This window comes from Oratosquilla oratoria, unplaced genomic scaffold (genome assembly GCF_046742065.1).
Source record: "Oratosquilla oratoria isolate Oo_2021 unplaced genomic scaffold, ASM4674206v1 SCAFFOLD98, whole genome shotgun sequence".
Lineage (NCBI taxonomy): Eukaryota > Metazoa > Arthropoda > Malacostraca > Stomatopoda > Squillidae > Oratosquilla > Oratosquilla oratoria.
In genome coordinates this window covers 1-26,589 of record NW_027467762.1, presented here as the reverse complement: position 1 = coordinate 26,589, position 26,589 = coordinate 1, and the positions used below count along the sequence as shown (strand labels likewise).

General features: G+C 41.5%; 1 protein-coding gene across 1 annotated transcript in view; it reads right to left on the bottom strand.

Moving 5' to 3' along the window:
* frtz (WD repeat-containing and planar cell polarity effector protein fritz) overlaps positions 1 to 23,876 on the bottom strand; it is a 509,212-nt gene extending 485,336 nt beyond the window's left edge. Inside the window, exons 1-7 of the mRNA XM_076182931.1 lie at positions 23,714 to 23,876; positions 21,595 to 21,756; positions 11,623 to 11,688; positions 10,419 to 11,260; positions 9,895 to 10,315; positions 9,199 to 9,640; positions 7,818 to 8,974 (exon numbers count right to left, since the gene is read on the bottom strand). Coding sequence (XP_076039046.1) covers positions 7,818 to 8,974; positions 9,199 to 9,640; positions 9,895 to 10,315; positions 10,419 to 11,260; positions 11,623 to 11,688; positions 21,595 to 21,756; positions 23,714 to 23,876 — 3,253 coding nt within the window. The remainder of the gene's footprint in view (positions 1 to 7,817; positions 8,975 to 9,198; positions 9,641 to 9,894; positions 10,316 to 10,418; positions 11,261 to 11,622; positions 11,689 to 21,594; positions 21,757 to 23,713) is intronic.
* Between the last annotated feature and the right edge of the window lie 2,713 nt (positions 23,877 to 26,589).

Sequence of the window (26,589 nt, the reverse complement as noted above, 5' to 3'; positions counted from 1 at the left end):
TAGGGTATTTGAGTCTTTCAAATGTCATTTTTATCACTTCTATTTCTTCTGCTAAGAATTCATCACTGCAAATATGAAACACTCTCAAGAAAAGGTCTATCACCAAACCAGTCTTTGTCCTCTTATCATGTGCACTATAATAATGAATGAAGTCATTCTTATTCGTCGGTTTCCTGTAAACTTTGAATCTAACATCACACCCTGACCTTACTAATACGGTGTCTAGAAAAGGTAGCTGTCCGTCTATCTCACTTTTGATCATGAATTGGATGTTAGTATTCACACTATTGATCTTGGATGATAAGTTTTCATTGTTTGTATTGTAGTGGGTAATCACTAGAACATCATTCACATATCTTAGCCATACAGTATTTCCTGATATTATGTGGAGAAAAAAACTTGGACAAAATACACAGAGCCCCTGATCCAGACAGACAGCTCAGCCATGCGACGACCAACAGGTGGATATTTTGTCCACTCGCTGCAACACCTTGTCACAATGGCTGATGACATCGAGTGGGGTACCAACCAGACACATTGCCACATTCCCTTTTTCTGTCATGTATATAATGACCAGCTTGACTTCGAACACTATTCCTCTGAAGAAGCCACTCAGGTAAAACTAGTCAGGAATAAAAGTATTTCCCTCAGCCCATGTTCCCTTTACCTCCTGCCCAGTATAATCTGAGTTAGAATTAGAGATGGAGAGAGTGAGTGGTTTGAGGTAAAGGTGGGACTTTGTCAGGGATGCATTATGATGCCTTGGCTATTCAATTTATATATGGATGGGGTGGTGCGATAGGTAAATGCAAGGGTAATGGGCGAGGAATTGGAGATGGCTAAAGAAAATGGAGAAAAATGGGAGATAAACTAGTTGTTGTTTGCTGACAATGTGCTTTTGGCAGTATCAGAGGAGGGATTAAGGAAGTTAGTGACATAGTTTGGGAAGGTGTGCAAAAGAAGGAAGTTGAAGATAAATGTGGGTAAAAGTAAGGTGATGAGATGTACAAGGGGAGAATGTGACAGCAAATTGGAAGTGAGTATTAAGGGAGAGAGACTGGAGGAAATGGATAGTTTTAGATACTTGAGTGTGAATATGGTGGGAAAGGGTGGAGTAGAGGTAGAATGTAGAGTGAGAGAAGCAAGTAAATGCTTTGGGGGATTAAAATGTGTAATGAGAAATAGACACTTGGGAATGGATGCTAATAGGAGATGGTATGAAGGAATGACTGTACTGACAGCACTGTATGGGCATAAACATGGAACATAAGAGAGGAAAACAGGAGTTTGAATGTATTTACCTAATTGTATCTTATGGGAAGAGGAGCTATGCTTGTGGTGTCCCATCTTTATACCTTGCAGTGTCTAGTTTGCTCTTAAATTCATGTATGGTTTCTGCACACACTATTGTTTTGTCCAGTTTGTTCCAGATGTCCACCACTCTCTGTGGAAAACTTTTTTTTTTTTTCAGGCCTCTTTTATAACTATCCTTTTTGAGTTTCTTTCCATGTCCTCTTGTGTTTCTCTTGTTCCAATTTACGAAGTCCTCTCTATTAAGGACTTATATGGCTTTCATGATTCTGTAGATGGTCAGTAGGTTGCCTATCTTCTTTGTTCCAAAGTTGGTAATTTGAATTTAGCCAGTCTCTCCTCATATGACAGGTTTAAAAAGGCTGGGGCCATTTTTGTGGTTGCTCTCTGGATTTTTCAGTTTTCTTTATATTCTTTTTGGTACTGGGTGACCATAGTGTTGCAGCACACTCCAGTCTAGGCCTTATTAGTGTGACTAATATTTCCCCTGTGGTGAGGGGAAAGAATAGTGCCACCAAATCTTCCCACTTGAATCGTAAGAGGCAATAAAAATGGGATGGGGATTAGGAAAAGGCATCCTTCTCCCTGTAGCCCCACAGCGGTCATTCCTTAAAACAGTAAAGTCATAAGGAGGTCTAGGAGTTTTCCAACCAGTACGCTAACATTTGGGTCTTTTAATGTGCATGGATGTGGTACAGATGAGAGTAAAAGGGAAGAGATAGGCAGTATGTTTGTGAGAAGAAAGATGAATGTGTTGGCATTGAGCAAAACTAAGTTGAGAGGGAGGGGCGAGCGTGAGTTTGGGGGTGTAGTTGGGAGGTTCTCAGGAGTGAGGAGAAGACGAGGGAGAGAAGGGGTGGCTATACTAGTAAGGGAAGAGATAGGTAAATGTGTAGTGGAGTGGAAGGTTTCTTCAAGATTAATGTGGATGAAGGTGGAACTGGGAAGGGAGATGTGGGTTTTTGAAAGTGCATATGGGCCTGGTAGTGAGAATGTGGAAGAAAGGGAGGCTTTTTTAGATGGATTTGAATGAGTCCATAGAGGGATTCAGAAGAAATGTCAATGTAGTGGTATTGGGAGACCTTAATGCTAGGGTAAGAAATGAACCAATAGATGGAGTGGTTGGGTAGAGTGGTGTTCCAGGAATAGTGGAGAGTTGATGGTGATGTGTCTAGAGAGTGGATGATAGCAAATACAATGTTTAGGAAGAAAGTCAAGTATAAGTATGCTTGGGAGAGGGTGGTGGATGGAAGGGTGGTAGACAGAGCATTAATGGACTATATAGTTGTAAATAGGAGTATACTAGGAAGAGTTAAGGATGTATATGTTCTGGGGGAGAGAGTGGGGGAATATCAGATCATTTTCTGGTGGAAGGTAATTTGAGAGTGGAGGATAGATGGAGAAAGAGGAAAAGGACAAAAGGTAGGGAGTTGCTTAGAATGAACTGCTTAAATGAGAAAGAAAAGTACAAGAAGAAGCCAAGAGAGGAGTGGGAGGGAGTGAAGGATAGAGTAGAACTAGGAGTGGAGGAGGAATGGGGATGGTTCAAGAAGGGAGTCACAAGGTGTGCAAAGATGGTGTGTGGAATAAGAAGGATGGGAGGAAATAGGAAGGGTAGTGAGTGGTGAGATGAGAAAGCAAAGAAGGTTGTAGAAGAGAGGAAGTGAGCTTTCACAGATTGGTTACAAAATAGGAGTGGTACAAAGAAAAGAGAAGAGAAATAAAGCATAAGATAAGGGAGGCAAAGAGGAGAGATGTAAAATGAAGAGTATGACAGAAAATTTTGAAAGTAATAAAAAAATGGTTTGGAAAAGAAATTAAGAGAGGAAGAGGAGGCAAATCAAGTAAAGAAAAGATAAAAGGTACAGAGGGAGAGATGATAATGGAAGAGAAGGCAGTGAGAGGAAGGTGGGCAGAGTATTTTAGGGAGTTGCTAAATGTGAAGGAGGATAGGGAGGGAAAGGTAGTTGCAGTGGGAAACGCTAAGAAAATGACCATGATGGGTGAGGAAAATGGAAGAAAAATAAGGAAAAATGAGGTGAAGGCAGTTGTTAAGATGATGAGAGCTGATAAGGTACCTGTGTTGGATGGATGTCATGCAGAATGTCTGAAAAAAGGAGGTGCAGTGATGGTGGACTTACTGGTGAGGTTATCTAATGTTTGTTTAAGAGAGGGTAGAGTGCCAGAGGACTGGGGTGCCTGTAAAGTTCCATTTTACAAGGGAAAAGGGGACAAGTGTGAGTGTAGTAATTACAGAGGGATCAGCTTAAGTGTAGTTGGGAAGGCTTATGGGAAGGTCTTGTTTGTGAGGATTAGGAGAGGAAGAGAGGGAGTAATTGGTGAGGAACAGTGTGGGTTTAGGACAGGTAGGTTGATTGATTTATGAAATTTTTGGCTTGAAGGCCAAGCACCGGAGCCGGTAGGTCACTCAGGGGCATATCTATCATATACAAATAAATAAATAAATAAAGTAAAACAGTAAAAGCAATAAGCACTCACAAAAACACATCAAAACAAGATACACACACAAGCAATCATATACACATTTTTAAATTTCATAAAATAAATTGATGTGTTTTAAAAACTTTAAAGACATTCTCCATATGAGCATCCTCCCCTAAAACTTCAAGAGATAAATTTGTTAAAAAGTTTACCCTACACTTGTCAGAGTATGCAGGGCACTGAATTAAAATGTGTTTAATTGTAAAAACAACTTGGCAAGTGGGGCATGGGGGGGGGCAGCCTTTCTGCTCCACTTGCCATAACAAATTTATGGGTAATGTAGGAATGGCCAATTCTTAACCTGGTTAAAACAATTCTTGATCTCCTGTCCAAAGAATGAGACTTCCAAGGGCTCACCGAGGGGTGAATCTCTTAGCTTGTAACTACCATCCAGCCTTGTCCATTGTTCCTGCCACTTCCCTATTGCATAACAATGAATTACTTGCTTGAAATCTGTATGTGGGATTTTTGTGTCTGTTATGTGACTGAGCCTAGTAGCAGCTTTGGCTGCAACATCGGCCTGCTCATTTCCAGTGACACCCACATGGGATGGCACCCAGCAAAAGTTTACTTTTATTTTCTTCCAGCTGTTAATAAGAATCAACCAGTCCTGTATTTCTTGGACTAAATAGTGAAGAGGCAATAATTTACATGGAGAGGATAGAATGGTCATAGTCTGTAAAAATAACAACGTTCTTATTAGATGAAATAGAATTAAAAACAAATTTCAGGGCATTGTAGACTGCCTGCAGTTCAGCAGTAAAAACCGAGCTAAAATTAGGCAACTTCGTCTTTAAAACTGTGCTATCAAACACAACAGTACAACAACACCATCTTGGGACTTTGATCCATCAGTATAAATAAAAACTGAATCAGCATGTACTGATAAGTGTTTTAAAAATTCACTCCTTAGCTCTACAGCAGTTCTATTTTTCTTGTTTTTAAAAGGATAAAATACAGTGGGAGATTGGTTCCAAGGAGGGAATTTGGGAGGCTTAACTTCAGCAATTATAACAGGAACAAGTCCTACCTCCTTTGCCCCAACTTCACATTTCACTTCTAATGGTTTCAGCAGAGTACCTTTTCTTGGAGTTCTGTCTACCGACTGCTTTACATATTTGAAGTTTGGATTTTTTTTTTACGATAACACACAAGATTCTAAGGCTTAATTCCTCCCTGCGAATATAAAGGGGAGGAATTTCTGTGTCCACATACAAGCTATCCACTGGTGATGTTCTATAAGCTCCAGAAATCCGCATAGGCAATTCATGAACTCCAGCAGGAAATTGTTCTATTCTAACAAACTATTAATGGCTATGCTGAAGAGTGTAGGACTCTGAACACTTCCTTGGGGAATCCCTTCCTCTTAAAGATATGCAGAAGAGAAAGAAGTGCCCACTCTGACTTTTAGATAATGATCAGACAAGAAATCCTTTAAACAATTGAACATATTATCCACGATACCCCACTCTGTAAGTTGCTTCAGAATGCCTCCCTGCCAAGTAGTATCATAGGCATTTTTCCAAGTCAAAAGACACAGCAATGCTCAGATTCTGAATTGCAAAGGCATTCTGAATCTCACGAGTGATAAAAAGTAAGGGATTCAGAGTGCACTTATTTCTTCTCAATCCAAACTGACGGTTAGATAGAAGATTTTTAGAATCCAAAAACCAAACTAAACGCATATCAACCATTCTTTCATAGTTCTTATAAATGCAGCTTGTGAGAGCAATAGGTCTGTAGCTTTGTGGGAGATTAGAGTCTTTTCCAGATCTTAAAATTGCTATGATAAGTGAAGTCTTCCAAGATTTAGAAGACCCAGAAGACCAAAATTTATTCAGTACATTTAACCTCTTCACTCCGGGGCACATTGCACGTCTGGCAGCATTAGCTGCCTGACGTGCAATGTTGCGTCATAATAATCGCATAATAAAAAATAAAGTCAGTGCTCAATCATTCGTTCTCTTTCACCCATGAATTTTGATAACCATAGAAAATATGATGAAGCCAGTTTAGAGAGAATGGAGGTTACATAGGTATGACTACAATAAATATAATTAAGACGCCGACGTCGGCATCATCGCGTACCCACTTGCTCCTCATGACGCCTATGTAGGCGTCACCGTATGGAAGTGGTTAAAAGGAATTTCTTCGAGGATATGGATAAATGAGCAACCATGGAATAAAGAATGCCATCCTCTCCAGGAGAGGTTGGGGAGGATAAAGATAAAGCATGATCCAATTCATCCAAGGTAAAAAGAAGATTATATGCCTCCGAGTTCATATTGGAAGGGGGAGCAACCGTATGGAAGTGGTTAAAAGGAATTTCTTCGAGGATATGGATAAATGAGCAACCATGGAATAAAGAATGCCATCCTCTCCAGGAGAGGTTGGGGAGGATAAAGATAAAGCATGATCCAATTCATCCAAGGTAAAAAGAAGATTATATGCCTCCGAGTTCATATTGGAAGGGGGAGCAATCGTGGTCTTGTCTCTAATTCTTCTGAAGTCAGGTGAATGATGAAGTGGACTTGAAATATCAGTACAGTGTCTTCCAAAAGCCTCTGCTACCTCTCTTGTATCTGATATAAAAGAGTCATTAATCTTGAGAATGGGCAAAGGAGATGGAGTAAACTTTCCCTGTAATTTTCGAATCCTATTCCATATTTCAACTCGCTAATAAATCTAATGAAGGATTCCCTCCTTGCTTTCTTAACCCCTTCGATACGATGACTCCCACGTAGGAGTCATGAGGAGCAAGTGGGTACGCGAGGATGCCGATGTCGGCGTCTTAATCATATATATTATATATAGGTAGTATGTTTGTGAGAAGGAAGATGGATGTGTTGGCTTTGGATGAAACTAAGCTGAAAGGGAAGGGCGATTGTAAGCTTGGGAGTGTAAGTGGGAGGTTATCAGGAGTGAAGAGAGGGCGAGGGAGGGAAGGGGTGGCTATACTAGTAAGTGAAGAGATAGGTAAACATGTAGTGGAGTGGAAGGAGGTTTCCTCAAGGATAATGTGGATGAAGGTGAAACTGGGAAAGGAGATGTGGGTTTTTGTAAGTGCATATGGGCCTGGCAGTGAAAAGTGTGTAGAAGAAAGGGAGGCCTTTTGGATAGATTTAAATGAGTGCATAGAGGGTTTAGGGAGAAGTGTAAATGTAATAGCACTGGGAGACCTTAATGCTAGGGTAGGAAAGGATCCAATTGATGGAGTGGTTGGGAAATGTGGAGTTCCAGGAAAAAATAGTAGTGTAGTGTAGCAGATAATCTTTCATATCCTAACAATTGTGCAAATTATGACTAAAGCATGAAATTTCTACCAGTGTTAGTAGATACCATAAGGTTCATTTTAAGATCGGGAGGTAAGTCAGATTTGACCTCTGAGGACCGTGAGAGGTCAATGACCTCCGCGGTCCGCAGAGGTCAAATCTGACTTAATGACTGAATGACACACTATTCAAATCCCTACGGCTTTTTTGTTTCAAGAGTGGGAACAAAACCGATTGCACCATTGGATTCAGCGTCGAATTTGCTATGAAAGTATTGAGTTTTTTCTCGAATTTGTTTTTTCTAAAAAAAATCTGGAAAATTAAGGATTTTTCTAGTTTATCATAAATAAAGAATACAAAATATTCAAAATTAGCGAGTTGCTCTCCATATCTTTATAGCGAATTCCATGCTGAATCCAATGGTGCAATCTCTTTTGTTCCCACTCTTTAAACAAAAAAACCGTAAGGATTCAAAATTTAAAAAATCATAACTTTTGTGGTGGCTGGTACTAACACAATTTTTTTCTGGACATAAAATGAAATCTATGACCTCAGAAAACAAATGTATTAAAATATACATTTAGGTTATTGTGGTGTTCAGAACAGCCTGCATGACATCGTGCTGTAAGATAATCTGTGTAAATTTAGTTTTCAATGCGCATTGCACAAAAGCTATATATAAACTTAAAGTACAGTGATGGTAGTGACCTCAGACACATGTATAGTACACACTTAAATAATAGTCTCCCGAACATGCACATAATGCAGTGCACTTGAGTGCAGCCTTGGTGCACTTGCAGCGGCCAGTACATCCCTTCTTGCAGCCGCAGTGGATCAGTTCGTGGCAAGATTTTGATGCCTCTGGAAGTGTCGTCCAAAGAGGCTGCCACCCAGAGTCCTCATTTTTCCAACCCCAGTCAGATGGGCTTGGTAACTCAGGATTCAGGACCAGAGTTTGGTTCCAGCGGTTGCCCTGGAGAGATGCACGCTTGATGTGCTGGTGGAGTGCTGCCTGCGTTGGGGGAATGTTTTCTAGAGCCCTAGACTTGTGTGCGAAGAGCTCTTTCCTAGCATCGTTGACTTTCATGATGTCACTGGTGCGGTCATACATCAGCACTATGAAGCGCTCCAGCAGTGACATTGACTCGTCACTGACATCACTTGGCATGCGTAAGAGTTCTTCAAAGGCATCAGTCACCTCTGGGAATACTTCCCAAATCTCCCAGGCAGTCTTCTTCCCTCTGCCAGCGAATGAAGACACAGTGTCGCACCCTGTGAGAGCATGGAAGATGGGGAGAGTAGCACATTGTCTTGGGTTCATGGAAGCAGCCTGTTCGTGAACAGCTATGTACCGGAAGCTGGATCCAGTACCAAGAGCTATCCACAGCTCGTCAGGATTGATGTTGTTGAAAGAAGCCACAGCCAGTACCACAACATCAGTATCCACAGTGCGTATGGCCACCTTCCTCATTCCCTTCTGCACAGCATCTGCCACATGTAGCAGCATGCGAGTGTCCGCCTCCTCGTGTAAACATGGTGCGAGGCTGGTCAAGTCGGACTCGGCAGGAGAGCATAGGACTTCAGTTCCACATGTTGCATACATTTCCTTGCCATCAGCTATTGGAAGACGAATGATCTCTCGTGACAGGAAACCAAAGAGCTCAGTCTTGTTTTGATCAACACGAAGGAAGGGCTTCCAGTCCTTAGGCATGATGGTAGAGGGAGCCACTCTTTTCCTGACGCCCTTGCCCCTCTTCTCTCTGGTCGTGCCTTTCAGGCTGTCAGGTGATATAGATCCCAGACGAGGTCCAGTCTGTGGACCTTTCCTAGTTGAGTGGAGATGCAAGGTGCAAAGACTATGTTCCCATACTCTTGAAAGGTCTTGGCCGCTACAGGATTGAGCATTTGAACAATAGCTGCTCCGTCAAGGATTGTGGCATCAACCCCAGGTGCGCTTGTGATTTCTGGTTGGTCTGGTTTCAGGCAGTGTAGCAGATCTGCTTTGACTGCAGGGCGCATTTTTCCTCCTGTTGATAATGCAGGTGGGGCTGCCTGGTTCTCGTGGCAGAAGAACTGGTCAAGATCGCCATCACGTGATTGACATGCAACATACAGCCTCGAGAAGAGACTACAGTCACTCTTCACTGTGGCCAGTTGCATCTGCTGCTTTGACTGTGTCTTGGTATGTGGCCGACTGAAGAGTGGCAACTTGTTCTGGGGCAGTCTGTCTGTAACTGGCTTCGTGCATAGTTCCAGTCTTTCTTGAACAAATTTTGTGTATTGTTCCTCACCAAGCGACTCAATCTTCCTCACAGTTTCTGCCACTGGGGTTTCCATGATGTCTCTCGTGTCAAGGACCAGTAGATCTTGAGTGTTCTCTAGGAAGGGATTTCCCATATCTTGAAACACTGCTATAAGTGCTCTGACATCCTTCATATAGGCTGCTTGCACTCCAGGTTTCTGGTCATGATGAAGATGCCCACTATCGTGAGCACCGCTATGTCCTCTTACCGCCATCTCTTCAAACTCTGTCGTGATCCTGGCTATTTCTGGCCCTTCGTGTGTGATGGATGTTGCATTAGGGAGATACCAGTACCATGAAAAGAATCCTTGGCTGTCGCAGAGCTAGGATTATGGTCAATATTATCGACAGCCCCAGTAGTGAACAGTCCCTGGTGCAGCTTGGGTGGGCAAACAACTTCTTCCATGTTGAAGCGCTAGCAGACACCATTGGCAATGTCTGTTGTGAGCTGTAGTAATCTATCATATAACACACACATCCCTAGGCTGAACAGTGTGTCAATCAGACCTCTGCTCCTGGTCACATCGTGAATCTTGAGGGCCATGTAGAGTGGGAATGGGGTTTCTCTCTCGCGGCTGTGGTGCACTGAGGTTGGCTCCACACTGCGTGTATGCTTAACACTGTTGAACACCAGTAGCTGCGCTATTGTAAGAGCAGCAGGTGTGTTACTTATGTTGAACAACTGAGTCTGGTGCTTGATGTTCGCCCCATCGAGGATCATGTTCAACAGAGCAAGGAGGGATGGTGTCACAGAATCTTTCTGGCAATCAGCTTTGAACGAACCGTCAAATGTAAACCTGGTGTGAAACATTTCCCTACGGATTACTTGTGCTGCTCTTACTAGGTGCATGGCATCACTGTCATGATCACAGGCCTTCATCAGGGCGGAACCCATATGTTTCTCAAACATCAGTAGTGTGTCTCGGCCCTGAGAATGGGCTCTCAGATCAGGAAGCACAGAAAGAAGTCTCCTTCAGTCTGGTTGTGTGTATTCTGTTGGTTACCGGGACACCCAGCTGCTCAAGTCTCACCTTGTAGAGGTTACCTATGTCTGAGAGTTTAAATACAGGGGCATTGTCCTCATCTGCATGCATGTCCTCCATGAATGCCACCAACTCAGCAAAGGCTATGCCATGCAGACAATCCGCATCACCGCCCTTGAGTGCGGCTGGTCGGATTTTGTTATATAATGCACGGAGACAGTTGCGATGGTATTTTGCGTCGATGGCAACCATGTCTCCTGCAGACAGCTTGGCCAGCAGTTCAGTGTCCCCCAATTCAGTGGCACATCTCCTTACGTTCTTGTCAATGTCCTTTGTTGCTGCTTGGTGCAAGTCTGCAGTGCCAGCTGGCTTATTGCAGAAGAAACAGATAGGCTCGCTTGACTGTGGAAGTGTGTCGGCATATGCTGATCGTGTGCACAAGGTTGGAGTACCGGTAGTAGATTGTTGTCCTGAAGCTGATTCTGCTCTGCTCTGCTGGTCAAACATTTTTTTGTTAAACTTTAAACGACATTTCTCGTGCCACTGAGCACTGTGTCTCTTCAAGGTAGCTTCTACGCCATCGCCATCATCCAGTCTTTCCACGTTGAGTTCCATTGGCATGCGGCGAAGTCCCTTGAAACGGACGAGGTCTTCTGTCAATGATGCATAGCCAACACCACTCGGTTTCATGGTAGATCTTAGTGGGCACTGTAAAGGTTTATCTGTCTCTGCTTGGCAAAGAATACAAAGCTCCCAGTTAGTTCTTGGGGGTGGTCTTGATTTCTTGGAGGTAGAGGGCTGGGCTGGGTCTATGAGGATATGACGCTTTGCCATAGTGACGATCAGGTCTGGGATGCTTGTATCTTGGCTTTGATCACCAGGCAGGGATCCTGCAACACAGAAGAAAAAAAAAACTGTGTTAGACCATTAGATTCAGCATGGAATTCGCTATAAAGGTATGGAGAGCAATTCGCTAATTTTGAATAGTTTGTATTCTTTATTTATGATAAACTAGAAAAATCCTTAATTTTCCAGATTTTTTTTAGAAAAACTTTTTTATAAAATTCAAAAAAACAAATTCGAGAAAAAACTCTCTATACTATAATAGCGAATGTGACGCTGAATCCAATGGTGCAATCAGTTTTGTTCCCACTCTTGAAACAAAAAAACCTTAGGGATTTGAATAGTGTGTCATTCAGTCATGAAGTCAGATTTGACCTCTGAGGACTGCGAGAGGTCATTGACCTCTCACGGTCCTCAGAGGTCAAATCTGACTTACCTCCTGATCTTAAAATGAACCTTATGGGATGTACTAACACTAGTAAAAAATGCATGCTTTAGTCATAATTTGCACAATTGTTATGGTTATCCGCTGTACTCAAGTTGAGAGTTGATGGTGGAAATGTGTCTAGAAAGAGAGTTGATGATAGCAAATACAGTGTTTCGGAAGAAAGTCAAGCATAAGTAAACATGGGAGAGGGTGGTGGAGGGAAGGGTGGTAGATAGAGCTTTAATGGACTATGTAGTGGTAAATAGGATTATGATAGGAAGAGTTAAGGATGTACATGTGCTAAGGGGAGAGAGTGGGGGAATATCAGATCATTTTCTGGTGGAAGGTAAGTTGAGAGTGGAGGACAGATGGAGAAAGAGGAAAGGGACAAAAGGTAGGGAGGTGCTTAGAGTGAACTCTTTAAATGAAGAGGAAAAGGAGAAGGAGTACAAGAAGAAGCTGAAGGAGGAGTGGGAGGGAGTGAAGGAAAAAGTAGAGGTAGGTGTGGAGGAGGAATGGGGATGGTTCAAGGAGGGAGTCACAAAGTGTGCAAAGATGGTGTGTGGAACAAGAAGGACAGGATGAAATAGAAGGAAGGGTAGTGAATGGTGGGATGAGGAAATGAAGAGGTTGTAGAAGAGAAGAAGCGAGCTTACACAGATTGGTTACAAAATAGGATGAGGGAGTCATATGAGAGGTACAAAGAAAAGAAAAGAGAAGTAAAGAAAAAGGTAAAGGAGGCAAAGAGGAGAGCAGATGTAAAATGGGGTAGGAGTATGACAGAAAATTTTGAAAGTAATAAAAAGATGTTTTGGAAAGAAATTAAGAGAGGAAGAGGAGGCGAATCAAGTAGAGAAGAAAAGGTAAAAGGTGCAGATGGAGAGATGATAATGGAGGAGAAGGCAGTAAGGGAAAGATGGGCAGAATATTTTAGGGAGTTGCTAAATGTGAAGGAGGATAGGGAGGGAAAAATAGCTGCAGTGGGAAATGCTAAGAAAATGACCATGATGAGTGAGGAAACTGGAGGAGAAATAAGGAAGGATGAAGTGAAGGCAGTTAAGATGATGAAAGCAGGTAAGGCACCTGGTCTGGATGGATGCCATGCAGAATGTCTTAAAAAAGGAGGTACAGTGATGGTGGACTGGTTGGTGAGGTTATTTAATGTTTGGTGGAGAGAAGGTAGAGTGCCGGAGGACTGGAGGAGTGCTTGTATAGTTCCACTTTACAAGGGAAAGGGGGACAAGTGTGAATGTAGTAGTTTCAGAGGGATTAGCTTGTTAAGTGTAGTTGGGAAGGCTTATGGGAGGATCTTGATTGAGAGAATTAGGAGAGGAACAGAGGGAGTAATTGGTGAGGAACAGTGTGGATTTAGGACAGGTAGAGGTTGTGTAGATCAGATTTTTGTGGTAAGACAGATATGTGAGAAAGCTATAGGAAAAGGGAAGGATGTTTTTTGGGCCTTTATGGATCTGGAAAAGGCTTACGATAGGGTAGACAGAAAGGCACTGTGGGAGGTTATGCGGATATACGGGATAGGAGGAAAGCTTCTAAGAGCTGTCAAGAGTTTTTATGAGAGTAGTAGAGCTTGTGTCAGGATTAGAAATGGAGAGAGTGAGTGGTTTGAGGTAAAGGTGGGACTTTGTCAAGGATGCGTTATGTCACCCTGGCTGTTCAACTTATACATGGATGGGGTAGTGCGAGAAGTAAATGCAAGAGTAGTGGGCAAGGGATTGGAGATGGTTAGTGAAAATGTAGAAAAGTGGGAGGTGAGCCAGCTGTTGTTTGCGGACGACACTGTGCTTGTGGCAGGATCGGAGGAGGGATTGAGGAAGTTGGTGACAGAGTTTGGGAGAGTGTGTGATAGAAGAAAGCTGAAGATAAATGTGGGTAAAAGTAAGGTGATGAGATGTACACAGGGTGAAAGTGGCAGTAATCTGGAAGTGAGCATTAAGGGAGAGAAACTGGAGGAAGTGGATAGTTTTAGATACTTGGGTGCAGATGTGGCAGGAAAAGGTGGAGTAAAGGTGGAGGTAGAATGTAGATTGAGAGAAGCAAGTAAACGCCTTGGTGGATTAAAAAGTGTAATGAGGAATAGAAACTTGGGAATGGATGCTAAGAGGAGACTGTATTTACCTAGTTGTATTTTGCGGGAAGGGGAGCTATGCTCGTGATGTCCCGCCTTTGTATCTTGCAGTGTCTAGTTTGTTTTTAAACTCATGAATGGTTTTTGCGCATACTATTCCATTGTCCAGTTTGTTCCAAGTGTCCAAAACTCTATGAGGAAAACTGTTTTTCTTCAGTTCTCTTCTATAGCTATGTTTTTTTATTTTCTTTCCATGTCCTCTTGTGTTTCTTTTGTCCCAGTTAAGTAAGCTCTCACTATCGAGTACCTCTGTGCCTTTCATGATTCTGTAGATGGTCAATAGGTCACCTCTCTCTCTTCTTTGCTCCAGTGTCGGTAACTCCAGTTTAGCCAATCTCTCTTCGTATGATAGGTTTGCAAGTGCAGGTGCCATTTTTGTAGCTGCTCTTTGGATTCTTTCTATTTTCTTTATATTCTTTTTGGTACTGGGGGACCACAATGTCGCTGCATACTCTAATCTAGGCCTTATCAATGTAACCAATATTTTTTTCATCATGTCTTCGTCCAAGTATGTAAACGCCACTTTTATTGATCTTAGCAAGTTGTAAGTCTCCCCGACAATTTTGTTAATCTGTATATCATAGGACAAGTCGTTCGTGATAATTACTCCCAAATCTTTTTCGGATCCTACTTTCTTTACTTCTTTGGTTCCAATTGTATATTTTCCTGATATTCTGTTTTTGCTTTTTCCAAACTCCATTATGCTACACTTCTTAGTATTAAAGTCCACTTCCCATTTCTGACTCCAGTTCCATACCCTATTTAGGTCTTCTTGCAGTGCTTCACAGTCCTCATCAGTTTCTATTTTCCTTAGCAGTTTGGCGTCATCGGCAAAGAAGCTCATGTAGCAGTTCACGTCCTCATCCATGTCATTCATATAGATAGCAAACATTATTGGTGCCAGCACAGATCCTTGCGGTACTCCACTGATCACCTCTTTCCAGTCTGAATATTTTTCTCTGAGCACTACTCTCATCTTTCTACCAGTCAGAAAGTCCTCTATCCATTTTAGTAGGTTTCCCTGTATTCCTCCTATGTGTTCCAGTTTTTTTTAGTAGTTTTCTGTGTGGTACTTTGTCAAAGGCTTTTTGCAAGTCTAGGAATGCACAATCAGCCCATCCATTTCTTTCTTGCACTATGTCTATTAGTCTTGAGTAAAAGCAAATTAAGTTTGTGGAGCATGATCTTCCTTGTCTGAATCCGAATTGTCTTGGGTTTAATATGTCATTGTCTTCCAGATGTTTTACCCATCTATTCTTGATTATTTTCTCACAAATTTTGGCTATGGTGCTTGTTAGTGATACTGGCCTATAGTTGGTGGGTTCTTCTTTGTTTCCTCCTTTGTGTATTGGTACAATGTTAGCGTTTTTCCAGTCCTCGGGTATCTTTCCTTCTTTGAGTGAGCTGTTTATTAAGATGTTTATTTTGTCTGTTAGTTCTTCTTTGCACTCCTTTAGAATCCAATTTGCAATACCGTCCGGGCCATGTGATTTTCTGACATCCAGCCTTGATAAATGTTCTGATATTTCCTTTAGTGATGCTGTAAACTCATTCATGAGGGGAGATTTCTTGTTTTTGTCTATGTCACAATGTGGTATTTTCTCTCTGGTGAAAACAGATTTAAAGTGATTGTTCATGACTTCGGCCATCTCTAAATCTTCTGTGTATTCTATGTTTCCTTGGCATAGTTTCACCAATTCCTGTTTGTTTTTAAGTTTACCATTCACATACCGATAGAATAGTTTGGGTTGCTCTTTGCATTTGTCTATAATATCCTTCTCATGGTTCCTTTTCTCCTCTCTTCTCACATTAACATACTCATTTCTATAGTTAACATAAATTTGCCATTTGCTTTGTTTTTTGTCTTTTCTCCACTTTTTCCAAGCTTTGTCCCTTCTGTCTTTTGCCTCACTGCATCTTTTGTTGAACCAACATTTAATGTACTCTCTCTCTCGCTTTTGTCTTGGTACATGCCTGTTTACCCCTTCATTGTAGTTTTCCATCAATATATTCCATTTCTCTTCCACTGCTGATTCTTCCCTGTAAAATATTTCCCAGTTTGCATTCCGGAAGAATGTCTTTAGTTTTGTAAAGTCTGTTTTGTTGTACCTCAGTCTTCCTTTCCTATGCTTTTCGTTCCTCTCTATGTCTATTTCTTCCTTTAGTATAGTTTCGATGAGTACATGGTCACTCTTTCCAATTGGTGTCTCATACTGGACTTTATGCACTATTTCAGGCTCTGTTGTAAATATTAGATCTAGTTTCGATGGCTCTTCATTATTTCTGTACCTTGTGTTTTCACGGACCCATTGGGTCATTGTGTACTCCATGGTCATATCTAGCAGTACATTGCCCCACGAGTCATCTCCTCCTTGCACTGTCATGCTGTCCCAACAAATTTCTTTGCAATTGAAGTCCCCCATAACTACCAGATTACCCTTACCCATTAGTATCTCATTGAGTGATTTTCTTGTGTCATCTAGCATTTTTGTATGTTCGATTTCTTTCCAAGCGCTTGTTTTTGGAGGCACATAAGTCACCACAAACTTTCTACTTTTCATATTCTTGCCTTCGACTTTTATCATGATCAATTCAGCATTACCTTTGCCCTCTGCAATTTTTGTCACCTTTAGGTCTTTCTTGGCCAAGAACATGATTCCCCCTCCCTGTTTCTTGTCCCTGTTTTTTATCCAGTAGTTGTATAAACCTTGTCCGATAACAGTGGATGGTATTTCACCTCTTAGTTTAGTCTCTACAATTCCCATTATGTCTGGTTTTGCTTCTAACAGATAATCATTGAGTTCGTTCAGTCCCGAAATTAGTCCGTCAATGTTGGTATAGGCCACTTTTAATTTTCTTCCTTCTCCCTGGTTTCTTCTTCCCTTGTTTTGTTCGTTTTGAAGTGCCATTGTCTTAATCTCAAGTCTATTACTCTCCACTGGAATTCTTTGCATTCTGTCTCCGATCTTTTCAAGTTTTTTTCCTTTGCTTCTTCTCTTAGTGCCCTTTCTTTTTCTAATTCCTCAGTACTCATTTCTCTTTTTATCCATATCTTATTGTATTTTTTCACTCTTTGCCAAGTTACCTACTTTTTCAAATATGTCTTCTACTACCACTTGTGACCTTAGTTTTATCTTTAGAGGTCGATTCCTATCCTTAGTATAGCGACCAATTCTGTAAGTCTCTTCTAAGTCTGTGCCTGAATCACTGTCTCCCCCCTGAATTTCATTAAGGATTTCTACTGCTGTCTCTTTTTCTTCTTTTTCTCTCATGTACCTCGCCAATCCTTGTTTTTCTTTAAGCCCATAAACCACAATACATTTCTTCCTATCTACTGTGTCCCTGACCCAATTTGCTTTTTCGTTAATCACTTGAATGATTGTGTCTTTTGCATTATCTTGCATTTGCTGCTTGACTATTTCTTTGAAAGCAATTTCTTTATTTTCAATATTTTTCTTTCCACTTCTTAATTTCCTGGATACTGTCCCCACCTAAGTTTTCTTCGATCTTTTGTGTCAATTCTTGTAATTTGTTGTTCACTTCCTGCTTTAGATTTTCGCTATTGTAATTATCATTAGTTTTCTTCTTTTCATTATCATTCTTCAGTTCATTTATGTCTCTTTTCATTTCTTTAATTTCGTTTGTAAGATCCAAGTTAGCTTTTCTCAGGTCAGAAATTTCATGGTTAGTCTTAGATAAACAATCAATTAAACCAATGACCTCTTTTCTTAAGTCCATGATTTCATTTTCCCACCGAGTCCTATTTTTGCTCATCTCTCTCTCTATCTCTAATAATCTACTTAAGTTCTTTCTTTCGTACTTACCAAACCCTAAGAAATCATTGTCATAACACGTGGTGCTTTGTTGATTGTTTACATCGCGGTTCAGTGGATTGCCGCCAGATGGCTCTGATTCGCAACTGGCTTTCGAGTCGTTTTCATTCATTTTTGCTAATTTCGAGTTAACACAATTAACTAGCACTGCATAGATACCATTTTGGGCACTCACGTTCACTCCCCACCCCTACAGTACAAACCAGGTTTTCCTTTTTCGTCGTAAATCCTCTTCTTCTTGGTCGCGCGACGACAGCGACGACGGGTGGTGTTGCTTCGATGTGTGTGTGTGTGTGTGTGTATGAAGAAGTGATTGTGCCAACAGCACTGTATGGAGCAGAAACATGTAACATAAGAGAGGAAGAGAGAAGGAGCTTGAATGTGTTTGAGATGAAGTGTCTGAGAAGTATGATGGGGGTTACTAGACTGGATAGAGTGAGAAATGAGGTGAGGAGGAGAACAGGGGTGGAAAGGGAGTTGGGAGATAGGGTTGATGAAAGAGTGTTAGGATGGTTTGGACACATGGAAAGAATGAGTGAAGAAAGACTAGTAAAGGAGGTATGGAAGGCAGATGTGGAGGGAGTGAACGTGAGGGGACGTCCTAGGATGAGATGGATGGATGGGGTGAAGGGGGCTTTGGGGAAGAGGGGAATGTCTGTTGAGGAAGGACGGGAGAGGACAGAAGATGGGTGAATGGAGAATGGCTGTATATGGAAAATGTTGTGATGCATGAGGTGGAATGGACGGGGGGATGGGGGGTGAGGTAGTGTGTGTGAGCAAAATTTTGACGCAGCCCGAAGGGATTTCTCCCCGTCCTTTCCTTTATATGGGGGGATGGAGAGCGGGGGTCGCCGATTTAATGAAGCGGCCTTGCTGTGGATGTGCTGTGTCTTGCGGCACTGCTTCTGACCCAGGGCAGTGGACAGGGTGCAGGGATGACCCATCATCTAGGAGGTGCTAAGATGGGAGGGAGGGTGGAGGGGTGTGGAGTGTTTTCGGGGATGGAATGGGTGGGAATGATTTTATGTCTTTTCCTTTTTGGCTACCTCCCTAGTAAGGGGGAAAAAGCCTTGGTATATGTATGTATGTAGTTGTACCTGCGTGACCCCCATACTCTGTAAACGGGCTTCATCATATTTTCTATGGTTATCAAAATTCACGGGTGAAAGAGAACGAGCAATACAGTGGTAACTTTATTTTTTATAATGTGAATATTATGATGCAACATCGCACGTCTGGCAGCTAAAGCTGCCCGCAAGATTTTGCCCCGGAGTGAAGGGGTTAAAGATTTTCTTCTGCTTTGCTTGAGCTCTTCTGTATGTTATCCTATTGGCTAAACAAGGATATCTCAAATATCTCTTATAGCAAGTTCTTGTAATCTTTCTGCTCAAAGCACATTCATCATTCCACCAAGGGACTACTGGGTGTCAAGGTTTACCGGCTGTCGTAGGAATGGATGAAAAAGCACCAGAAAGTACGATGCCTACCAGATATATGCATCAGAGTTACTAGAAAACTCACTAGTCTTATAATCAATCTCTGTGGATCTTCTGAATAATTCCCAATCAGCCCCTCCTGTCTTCCTTAATTATTTAATATGGATAGGCCAGTGGCTGCTACCATGTAGACCTTCATCTATTGACCAACTGTAATCTAATCTTAAGGATGAACAAATAGTTAGGTCTATAGCAGAACTTGATACCCCATAGAGGATGCTTGGCATTAAAATCACCCAAATAAAAGGCTGAGGAAGCTGGTCGACCATTGTAGGTCATTTAATTCAAACTGATGGGAGTGGTTAAATATGTCTAGAAGTCGATCTTCCAGTTCAGGTTCCAAATACAAAGAACATGAAGTGATCCATTTAGTGGTAAAAATTTGTATTGCACAAGCCTGCAACACTGAATGTAGGTGGACAATTCTGTGGTTTACAGACTTGTTAACAATGATACCAGTACTTCCATGAGCACGACCCCCAATTATAATTAAGGGGGTACGCAACACCTGGGGGGGGTGAATTTGGTCAAGATATGGCATTTTTCAAAACTGTGTTCAAAATGTTCGTATACCACTTAGAAATAAATCCCGACAAATAATTTTCCAGCCGCGCGCAATTTAAAGGTCCTGGGTGAGGATTAAAGGGACAGATTTAAAGGCGCAACCCACACTAGAAGGAGGCGTGCCACTTAGTACCTTCAGGCGCAGCGAATAACGTTGAAATTTGATTGAATTTACACTCGCCCAGTGTATCAACGGCCAATACGATTGTGGAGGGGAAGGGAGGAAGGTGGAGGGAGAATATTTCGCCAACTTTGTGCGAAACTAAGCGTTAGTTACCGGCTAACTCTGAAAAGGGAAGTACACATGTCTCATGAGCTCTCATTGCAATCTATTACTTTAGCTAGTACATATTACTCTTTAGTACAGTCATCATGGGTAGCAAAAAGAACAAAAGAACATCACAATGACAAAAAACAGCAGTTAAAGATGGCAAGCAGTCAAAGACGACTAAAGATATCACCACCTCTCACTCCACCACCGCCCTCACCTGCACCTCTGTGACGGTGACAGAGGTAAAGGACAACATTAGACTAAACAATTCAAAGAGGAAGATTAAATCCAAAGAAGAAAGCAAGAGGAAAAAGATCAAGGCTATACAGGAAGAAGAAAGAAGAAGGGACATCATATGATGCTGGAGGGGGTGCCCTACCAACATAGATTGGCGAGGGGAATCTGATGAGGAAAGAGAAGGTGCCCACTACTGGAAAATAAACCTCTTTCCAATGATTTAGATACCCTGAAGACCCCCAGCAGAGAGGTTTCATATGAAGAAACCGCCAAAGGTGCAAAAAAGCAAATTATATGATGTTGTCGTCTGTGCGTCGTCACTACTGTGACATACTTATACTTTAGTTTTTCAGTATTTAAAGTACTTATAATTACAATATGTTGATAATTTTTACTGTACTTACTTATTATATAATAAGAATTAAGCCATGAAAAAATCAGTCAAATTGGTGGAACTATAAGCAAGTTACAGATATATTCATATTTCAAGTTGCCATATCTCCGTTCGATATTTTTCTACTTTTTTTTAATCATAAAAAATCTAATATACATTAGATTTAAATGAAACTTACAGGGAATATTACTTTTAGTAACTGCTAGGGCCGATCGTTCGAATATTTTGAATAGGATGAAAGAGTTCGGAGTAATAATGGAAACAAGAGCAAATTTTTTTTATTTTTCACGATTTTTGCCAGCCATTAAAATTGAAATGCCTGTATGCAAAAGTATAAAGGAAATTGTTCAATTACTCAATGACCGGCCCTAGGTGTGCCTACTGACTAATCATAGCCAAAATATAAAACAAATTGGTCCACGTATTATGGTGCTGTGCACTTTTAAATGTCGCTACTGGTATACGTACATGTGTACATGTGTACATACATCATTCTGCTTCACCTAAAATGTAAGCAATATGGATACCTATTTACCTGAGAAGTTTCAGCTCTTTACTCTAAATATTTTAGAAAATGACCTCCAGGTGTCGCGTACCCCCTTAAGTCCAACATTAGGGCATAAATCGCCAAGCATAGTCTCTTGGAGACAAATAGCAGACACTTCATGTTCTTTAAAGAGAATCCAAACCTGCTCTCGATGAGAATTAAAACCTTGAATATTATACAGTTATGTTTTTCTTTTCTGGTTCTGGCTTGGGAAGAGAAGGTTGGGAGAGAGAGGGTTTACAAAATGGGTTCTTAACTAATTTCTTTGTTTTCTAGGGTGGCATCCTCCTTTCTCACAATGGTCCGACAGATGTTGATGTAGAGTATGAATTACTAGTTCCTTTCTTAGATTGCATATCACGATATGGGGAAGAAGTTGGAGATGAGGGTGGACTGTGGAGTCTTTTACTGTGCATAGCTTCAGACTCCATAGCTTTGCTTCTGTGCACCTCAACTGAGTGAGGCACACCAGTCAGCGATCCATTTACTGATGATCCCCCCAAGTTTGGGAGTGAGACTGCCTGAGAGGAGGCTTTATTGAAGGAACTCTGTGAGGTTTCAGCAATGGGGACCTTAGGTGACCCTCCAGATGGGGCAGGAGACATTCCCTCAACAGGGGATGAGATAACTTCTGCAGAGGATTGAGGAGTACTAGAATTTCAAAGTTGTGGAGTAGAACGATTAGGTCTAATAGTGGCTCTTTCACGCTGGGGCTTGGGTTCAGCATTAACAGAAGAATTCGTATTAGCATTTGTTTTTCTATTGGGTTCTAGAGTTGGTTGATCCTCATTGCTTCTGTGCACCTCAACTGAGTGAGGCACACCAGTCAGCAATCCCTCTACTGGGGAGTCCCCCAAGTCTGGAAGAGAGATTGCCTGAGAGGAGGCTTCATTGGAAGAAGCCTGTGAGGTTTCAGCAATAGAAACCTTAGGTGCCCCTCCAGATGGGGCAGGAGACACCCCCTCAACAGGGGGTGAGGAAACCTCCGCAGAGGAGGATTGAGAAGTACTAGAAATTCCAAGTTGAGAAGAAGAAAGACAATTAGATTTAATAGTGACACTTTTACACTGAGGCTTGGGTTCATGGTTAACAGAAGAATTCATATTGGCATTTTTATTTCTATTGGGTTCTACAGTTGACTGATCCACTTTACTATTTGTTTTAACAACATCACTGTATCTTTTAGAATTAGTAGTCTTTTAGCATGACCAACACTAATATGTTCTGCATGGGCTTTTAGTAGTGCATCCTGTTCCTTCTTACAAATTATGCAGTTCTTATCCCTGGCATCATGCTCTCCTTTACAATTTATACAAACATTTGGGTGGGAACAATCCCCATGCTCAGGCTGAGCACATATCAAACACAGTTTGTCTCTGGAACATCGGTGGGAAGGATGGCCAAAACCATAGCAGTTAAAGCACTGAAAAGGATGGGGCTTAAACTGCTTCACATAAACAGTCTCTCTTTCTATCTCTACATAATGAGGCAGATCTTCACCAGAAAAAGTTAGGATAATCATAGAAGAATGAGAGATTTTAAGAACCTTCCAAACAATAGTTGGGCACATTTCTAAAATTTCCTCCTCCTCAAAGTCATAGAGATCTCTATCAAAAATTACCCCTTTGGCATAACTAAAGGTATAGTGGGGTTTAACTTCCTTAATGGCTGATTTCTGACTCAAATTAAGCTCTTCAGTACGGGCCTTAAATCTCGCGGGCAGCAGCCAATGCCAGCCGTACGACGTGTCGTAATAATACTCGCATCATAAAATATAGTCACCGCTTATATCGATCGTTCTCTCTTTCACCTGTGAATTTTGAAAACCATAGAGAATGTGATTAAGGGCAGTTTATAGAGAATGTCAAAACGCAGGGGCGACTACAATAAATATAATCAAGACGCCGATATGGCAGCCTCGCATATCCACTTGCTCCTCATGACGCCTACGTATGCGGCACCGTATGGAAGGGGTTAAGCACCATGGCAGCTTGCTCATAAGACTTTACATGAATTAAAAAGGAATTTCTTCCAAATTGTGATACCTGTGAGTTAGTCAAATTACCAGAGCCAAGGTGACTCTAAGAATTTTCTAAACTCGAACAAGTTAGCACGTTCCTTTGCAAAAGTGGTAATAAGCCACTTAGGTGGATTGGGAGGCCTCTGCACACTTTCCTTCTTATCCTCTACTGAGTTTTCTGGATAAAAGATATCCAGGTTAGGTGGGACTCTAGCAACAAGTTGGGCCAAAGATTCATTTCCTTTGGAATTATTATAATCCAAGCAGGCCGCAGCTGCACCTTGATTAGAAAGAAATGAGATCCAGACTAGCCAAGCCTTAAAGTTGTCAGTCAGTTTAACCCTGATCTTTTTAACTGATCCAAATTTACAGAGCTCTTTATTTAAGTCAACATAACTCTTATCAAGAGAGACATATTTTAAATGTAAGACTCTATGACACTTAGGAGCAATACTTGAGTTATTTATAGGCTTCTGAGTACTAAAGATGATTTCGTCACTCCAGAATCCTTTCCCATTGTAAGTCTCTGGACAACAGAATTATGTCAATGAAGTTGCAGTATCATTACCGAAATCCTTTTTCAAGCCGGAGTCAACAACTGGGAGTTTTACTTTTGCTGAGCCAACATCGTCAACGTTAGAATCAGCAATATTAGGAGGGGGATTGGGAGGTTTAGGAGGAGGATCAGGTAGTGGTGGAGGTTTAGAATTTACAGTCAGAGCAGCCACCATGATCATATATATTTATGGGGCCACACCATACATCAAGAAAGAGAAAAAATACATTGAAGAAGATACTGCAGTTGCCTGATGCCTCAAGCAATAAAAGAAAAGTCTCTGCAGAGTCAGGAAGTTCCAGAAACGACTATTTACATATGCAGGGCCTCAGAGGTTAGAGACTTTGTCAACCCGGAAATTTATCCTCTAGTTTTGTCCCATTTAGGATGGGGCTGGCGTAGTCACTCTGCATGTGCACTGGATAGAGAGAAAGGAAGTCGGCAGCCTAGTACCTTCCTCACAGACATGCATTCCCCAGTTGGTGAGCTTTCGGCCCTTGCAGTATACATCTCCACTTGACTGGGTTCGGACATGTAGCTTGGGAGGCACCAAAATACCAGAACCTTTCTTAACAAGTATTAGAGAAAGAAAGTGAAAAAAAAGGAGAGCAGGGTAGCAAATATGAAGGATAGGGATAGGGGAATTCACAAAGGAAAAGGGTGGGGGATCCCCTATCTATTCACTACCCCAAGAACCTCATCCTAAAACAACTGTAATATGGTAAGGGTGGCAAATCCTATGAGCATTCCAGTCCATAGTCAAAGACAAACTAGGGCTGTCAACAAAAGTCCATTGGCTCAGATTTTGTCTGGCAGCTTAGAGCTGACCTCTTCAGTATGGCTGCACCTGGCTGGCACAGCTCAGCCCATCCTTGCTACATGCAAGCCCCCCCACTACATCAAAGTACTGGGCCCCAGGGGGGTTAGGACAGGTAGGGGTTGCGTAGATCAGCTTTTTGTGGTAAGACAGATATGTGAAAAAGCTAAAGGAAAAGGTAAGGATATTTTTTGGGCTTTTATGGATTTGGAAAAGGCTTATGACAGGGTAGACAGGAAGGCACTGTGGGAGATATTGCAGGTACATGGGATAGGAGGAAGGCTTTTCGGAGTTGTCAAGAGTTTTTACGAGAGTAGTAGAGAGTGTGTTAGGATTAGAAATGGAGAGAGTGAGTGGTTTGAAGTAAAGATGGGACTTTGTTCAATTTATACATGGATGGGGTGGTGCAAGAGGTAAATGCATGGGTAGTGTGCCAGGGATTGGAGATGGTTAAAGAAAATGGAGAAAAATTGGAGATAAACCAGCTGTTGTTTGTGGATGACACTGCACTTGTGGCAGGATCAGAGGAGGGATTGAGGAAGTTAATGACAGAGTTTGGGAAGGTGTGCGAAAGAAGAAAGTTGAAGATAAATGCAGTTAAAAGTAAAGTGGCGAGATATACAAGGGGGAAAAGTGGCAGCAGACTGGAAGTGAGTATTAAGGGAGAGAGACTGGAGGAAGTGGATAATTTTAGGTACTTGGGTGTGAATGTTGTGGGAAAGGGAGGAGTGGAGGTGGAGGTAGAATGTCGAATGAGAGAAGCGAGTAAATACCTTGGGAGATTAAAAAATGTAATGAGAAATAGCATTTGGGAATGGATGCTAAGAGGAGGTTATATGAAGGAATGATTGTGCTGACAGCACTGTACGGGGCAAACATGGAATATAAGATGGGAAGAGAGGAGTTTGAATGTATTTACCTAGTTGTATTTTACGGGACGGGAGCTATGCTTGTTGTGACCCGTTTTCGTATCTCTCCACATCCAGTTTATTCTTGAACTCGTGTATAGTTCTGGCATTCACTATTTCACTGTTTAGTTTATTCCAGACATCGATCACTCTGTCCGGCAAACTGTTCTTTTTCAGATCTCTCCTGTAACTGTCCTTGTTTCTCTCTTGTCCCATTTCAATAGGTCATCTCTATCGAGAACTTCCATCCCATTCAAAATTCTGAAGATGGTCAACAGTTCGCCTCTTTCCCTTCTCTGCTCCAATGTTGACAGCTGTAATTTCTCCAATCTTTTTTCATGTCAAATTTGATAGTGTAGGTGCCATCTTTGTCGCCGCTCTTTGGATTCTTTCTAATTTCTTTGTGCTTGGTGCCCACATTGATATAGCATATTCTAGTTTTGGTCATATCAATGTAGTAATTATTTTCTTAACCATCTCTTCATCCATGTAGTCGAAGGCCACTTTCATTGATCTTAATAAGTTGTAAGTCTCTCCGAATACTTTACTTACATGTTGTCAGGTGTCAAGTCACTTGAGATGATCACGCCTAGGTCCCTCTCTGAGTTTACTTTCTTTACTTTGTTTCCAATCATATATTTTCCCAAAACTCTGTTTTTGCCTCTTCCAAATTCCATTATGCTACATTTCTTGATGTTGAAGTTCATCTCATATTTCTGGCTCCATTCACATACTTTATCCAGGTCATCTTGTAGCGATCTGCAATCTTCTTCTGTTTTCATTCTCTTGAGTAATTTGGCATTGTCGGAAATTTTTTTTATGTACAGTAGAAGCCCGATTTAACTAATTCAGCCAAGGTCCAGTCCGCTAAATTGAATTTTCCGTTAAATTGAGTGAGTGAGCGTTGGTGTAACAGTGTTGCCAGAGCGGATTATAAAAATGATACGTACCTAAAAATTCCCTAGTGTACACACACACACATACAGTATATATATTATTGTAAGTGAATTATAGGCAGCATAATCGTGAATTGCAAACGAACAGCAACGTGCAGTAATTTGTTGTAACATGTGTATTTACCTAGTTGTATTTTACGGGAAGGGGAGCTATGCTCGTGGTGTCCCGTCTTCATATCTCATTTTATCTAAACTATTTTTAAATTC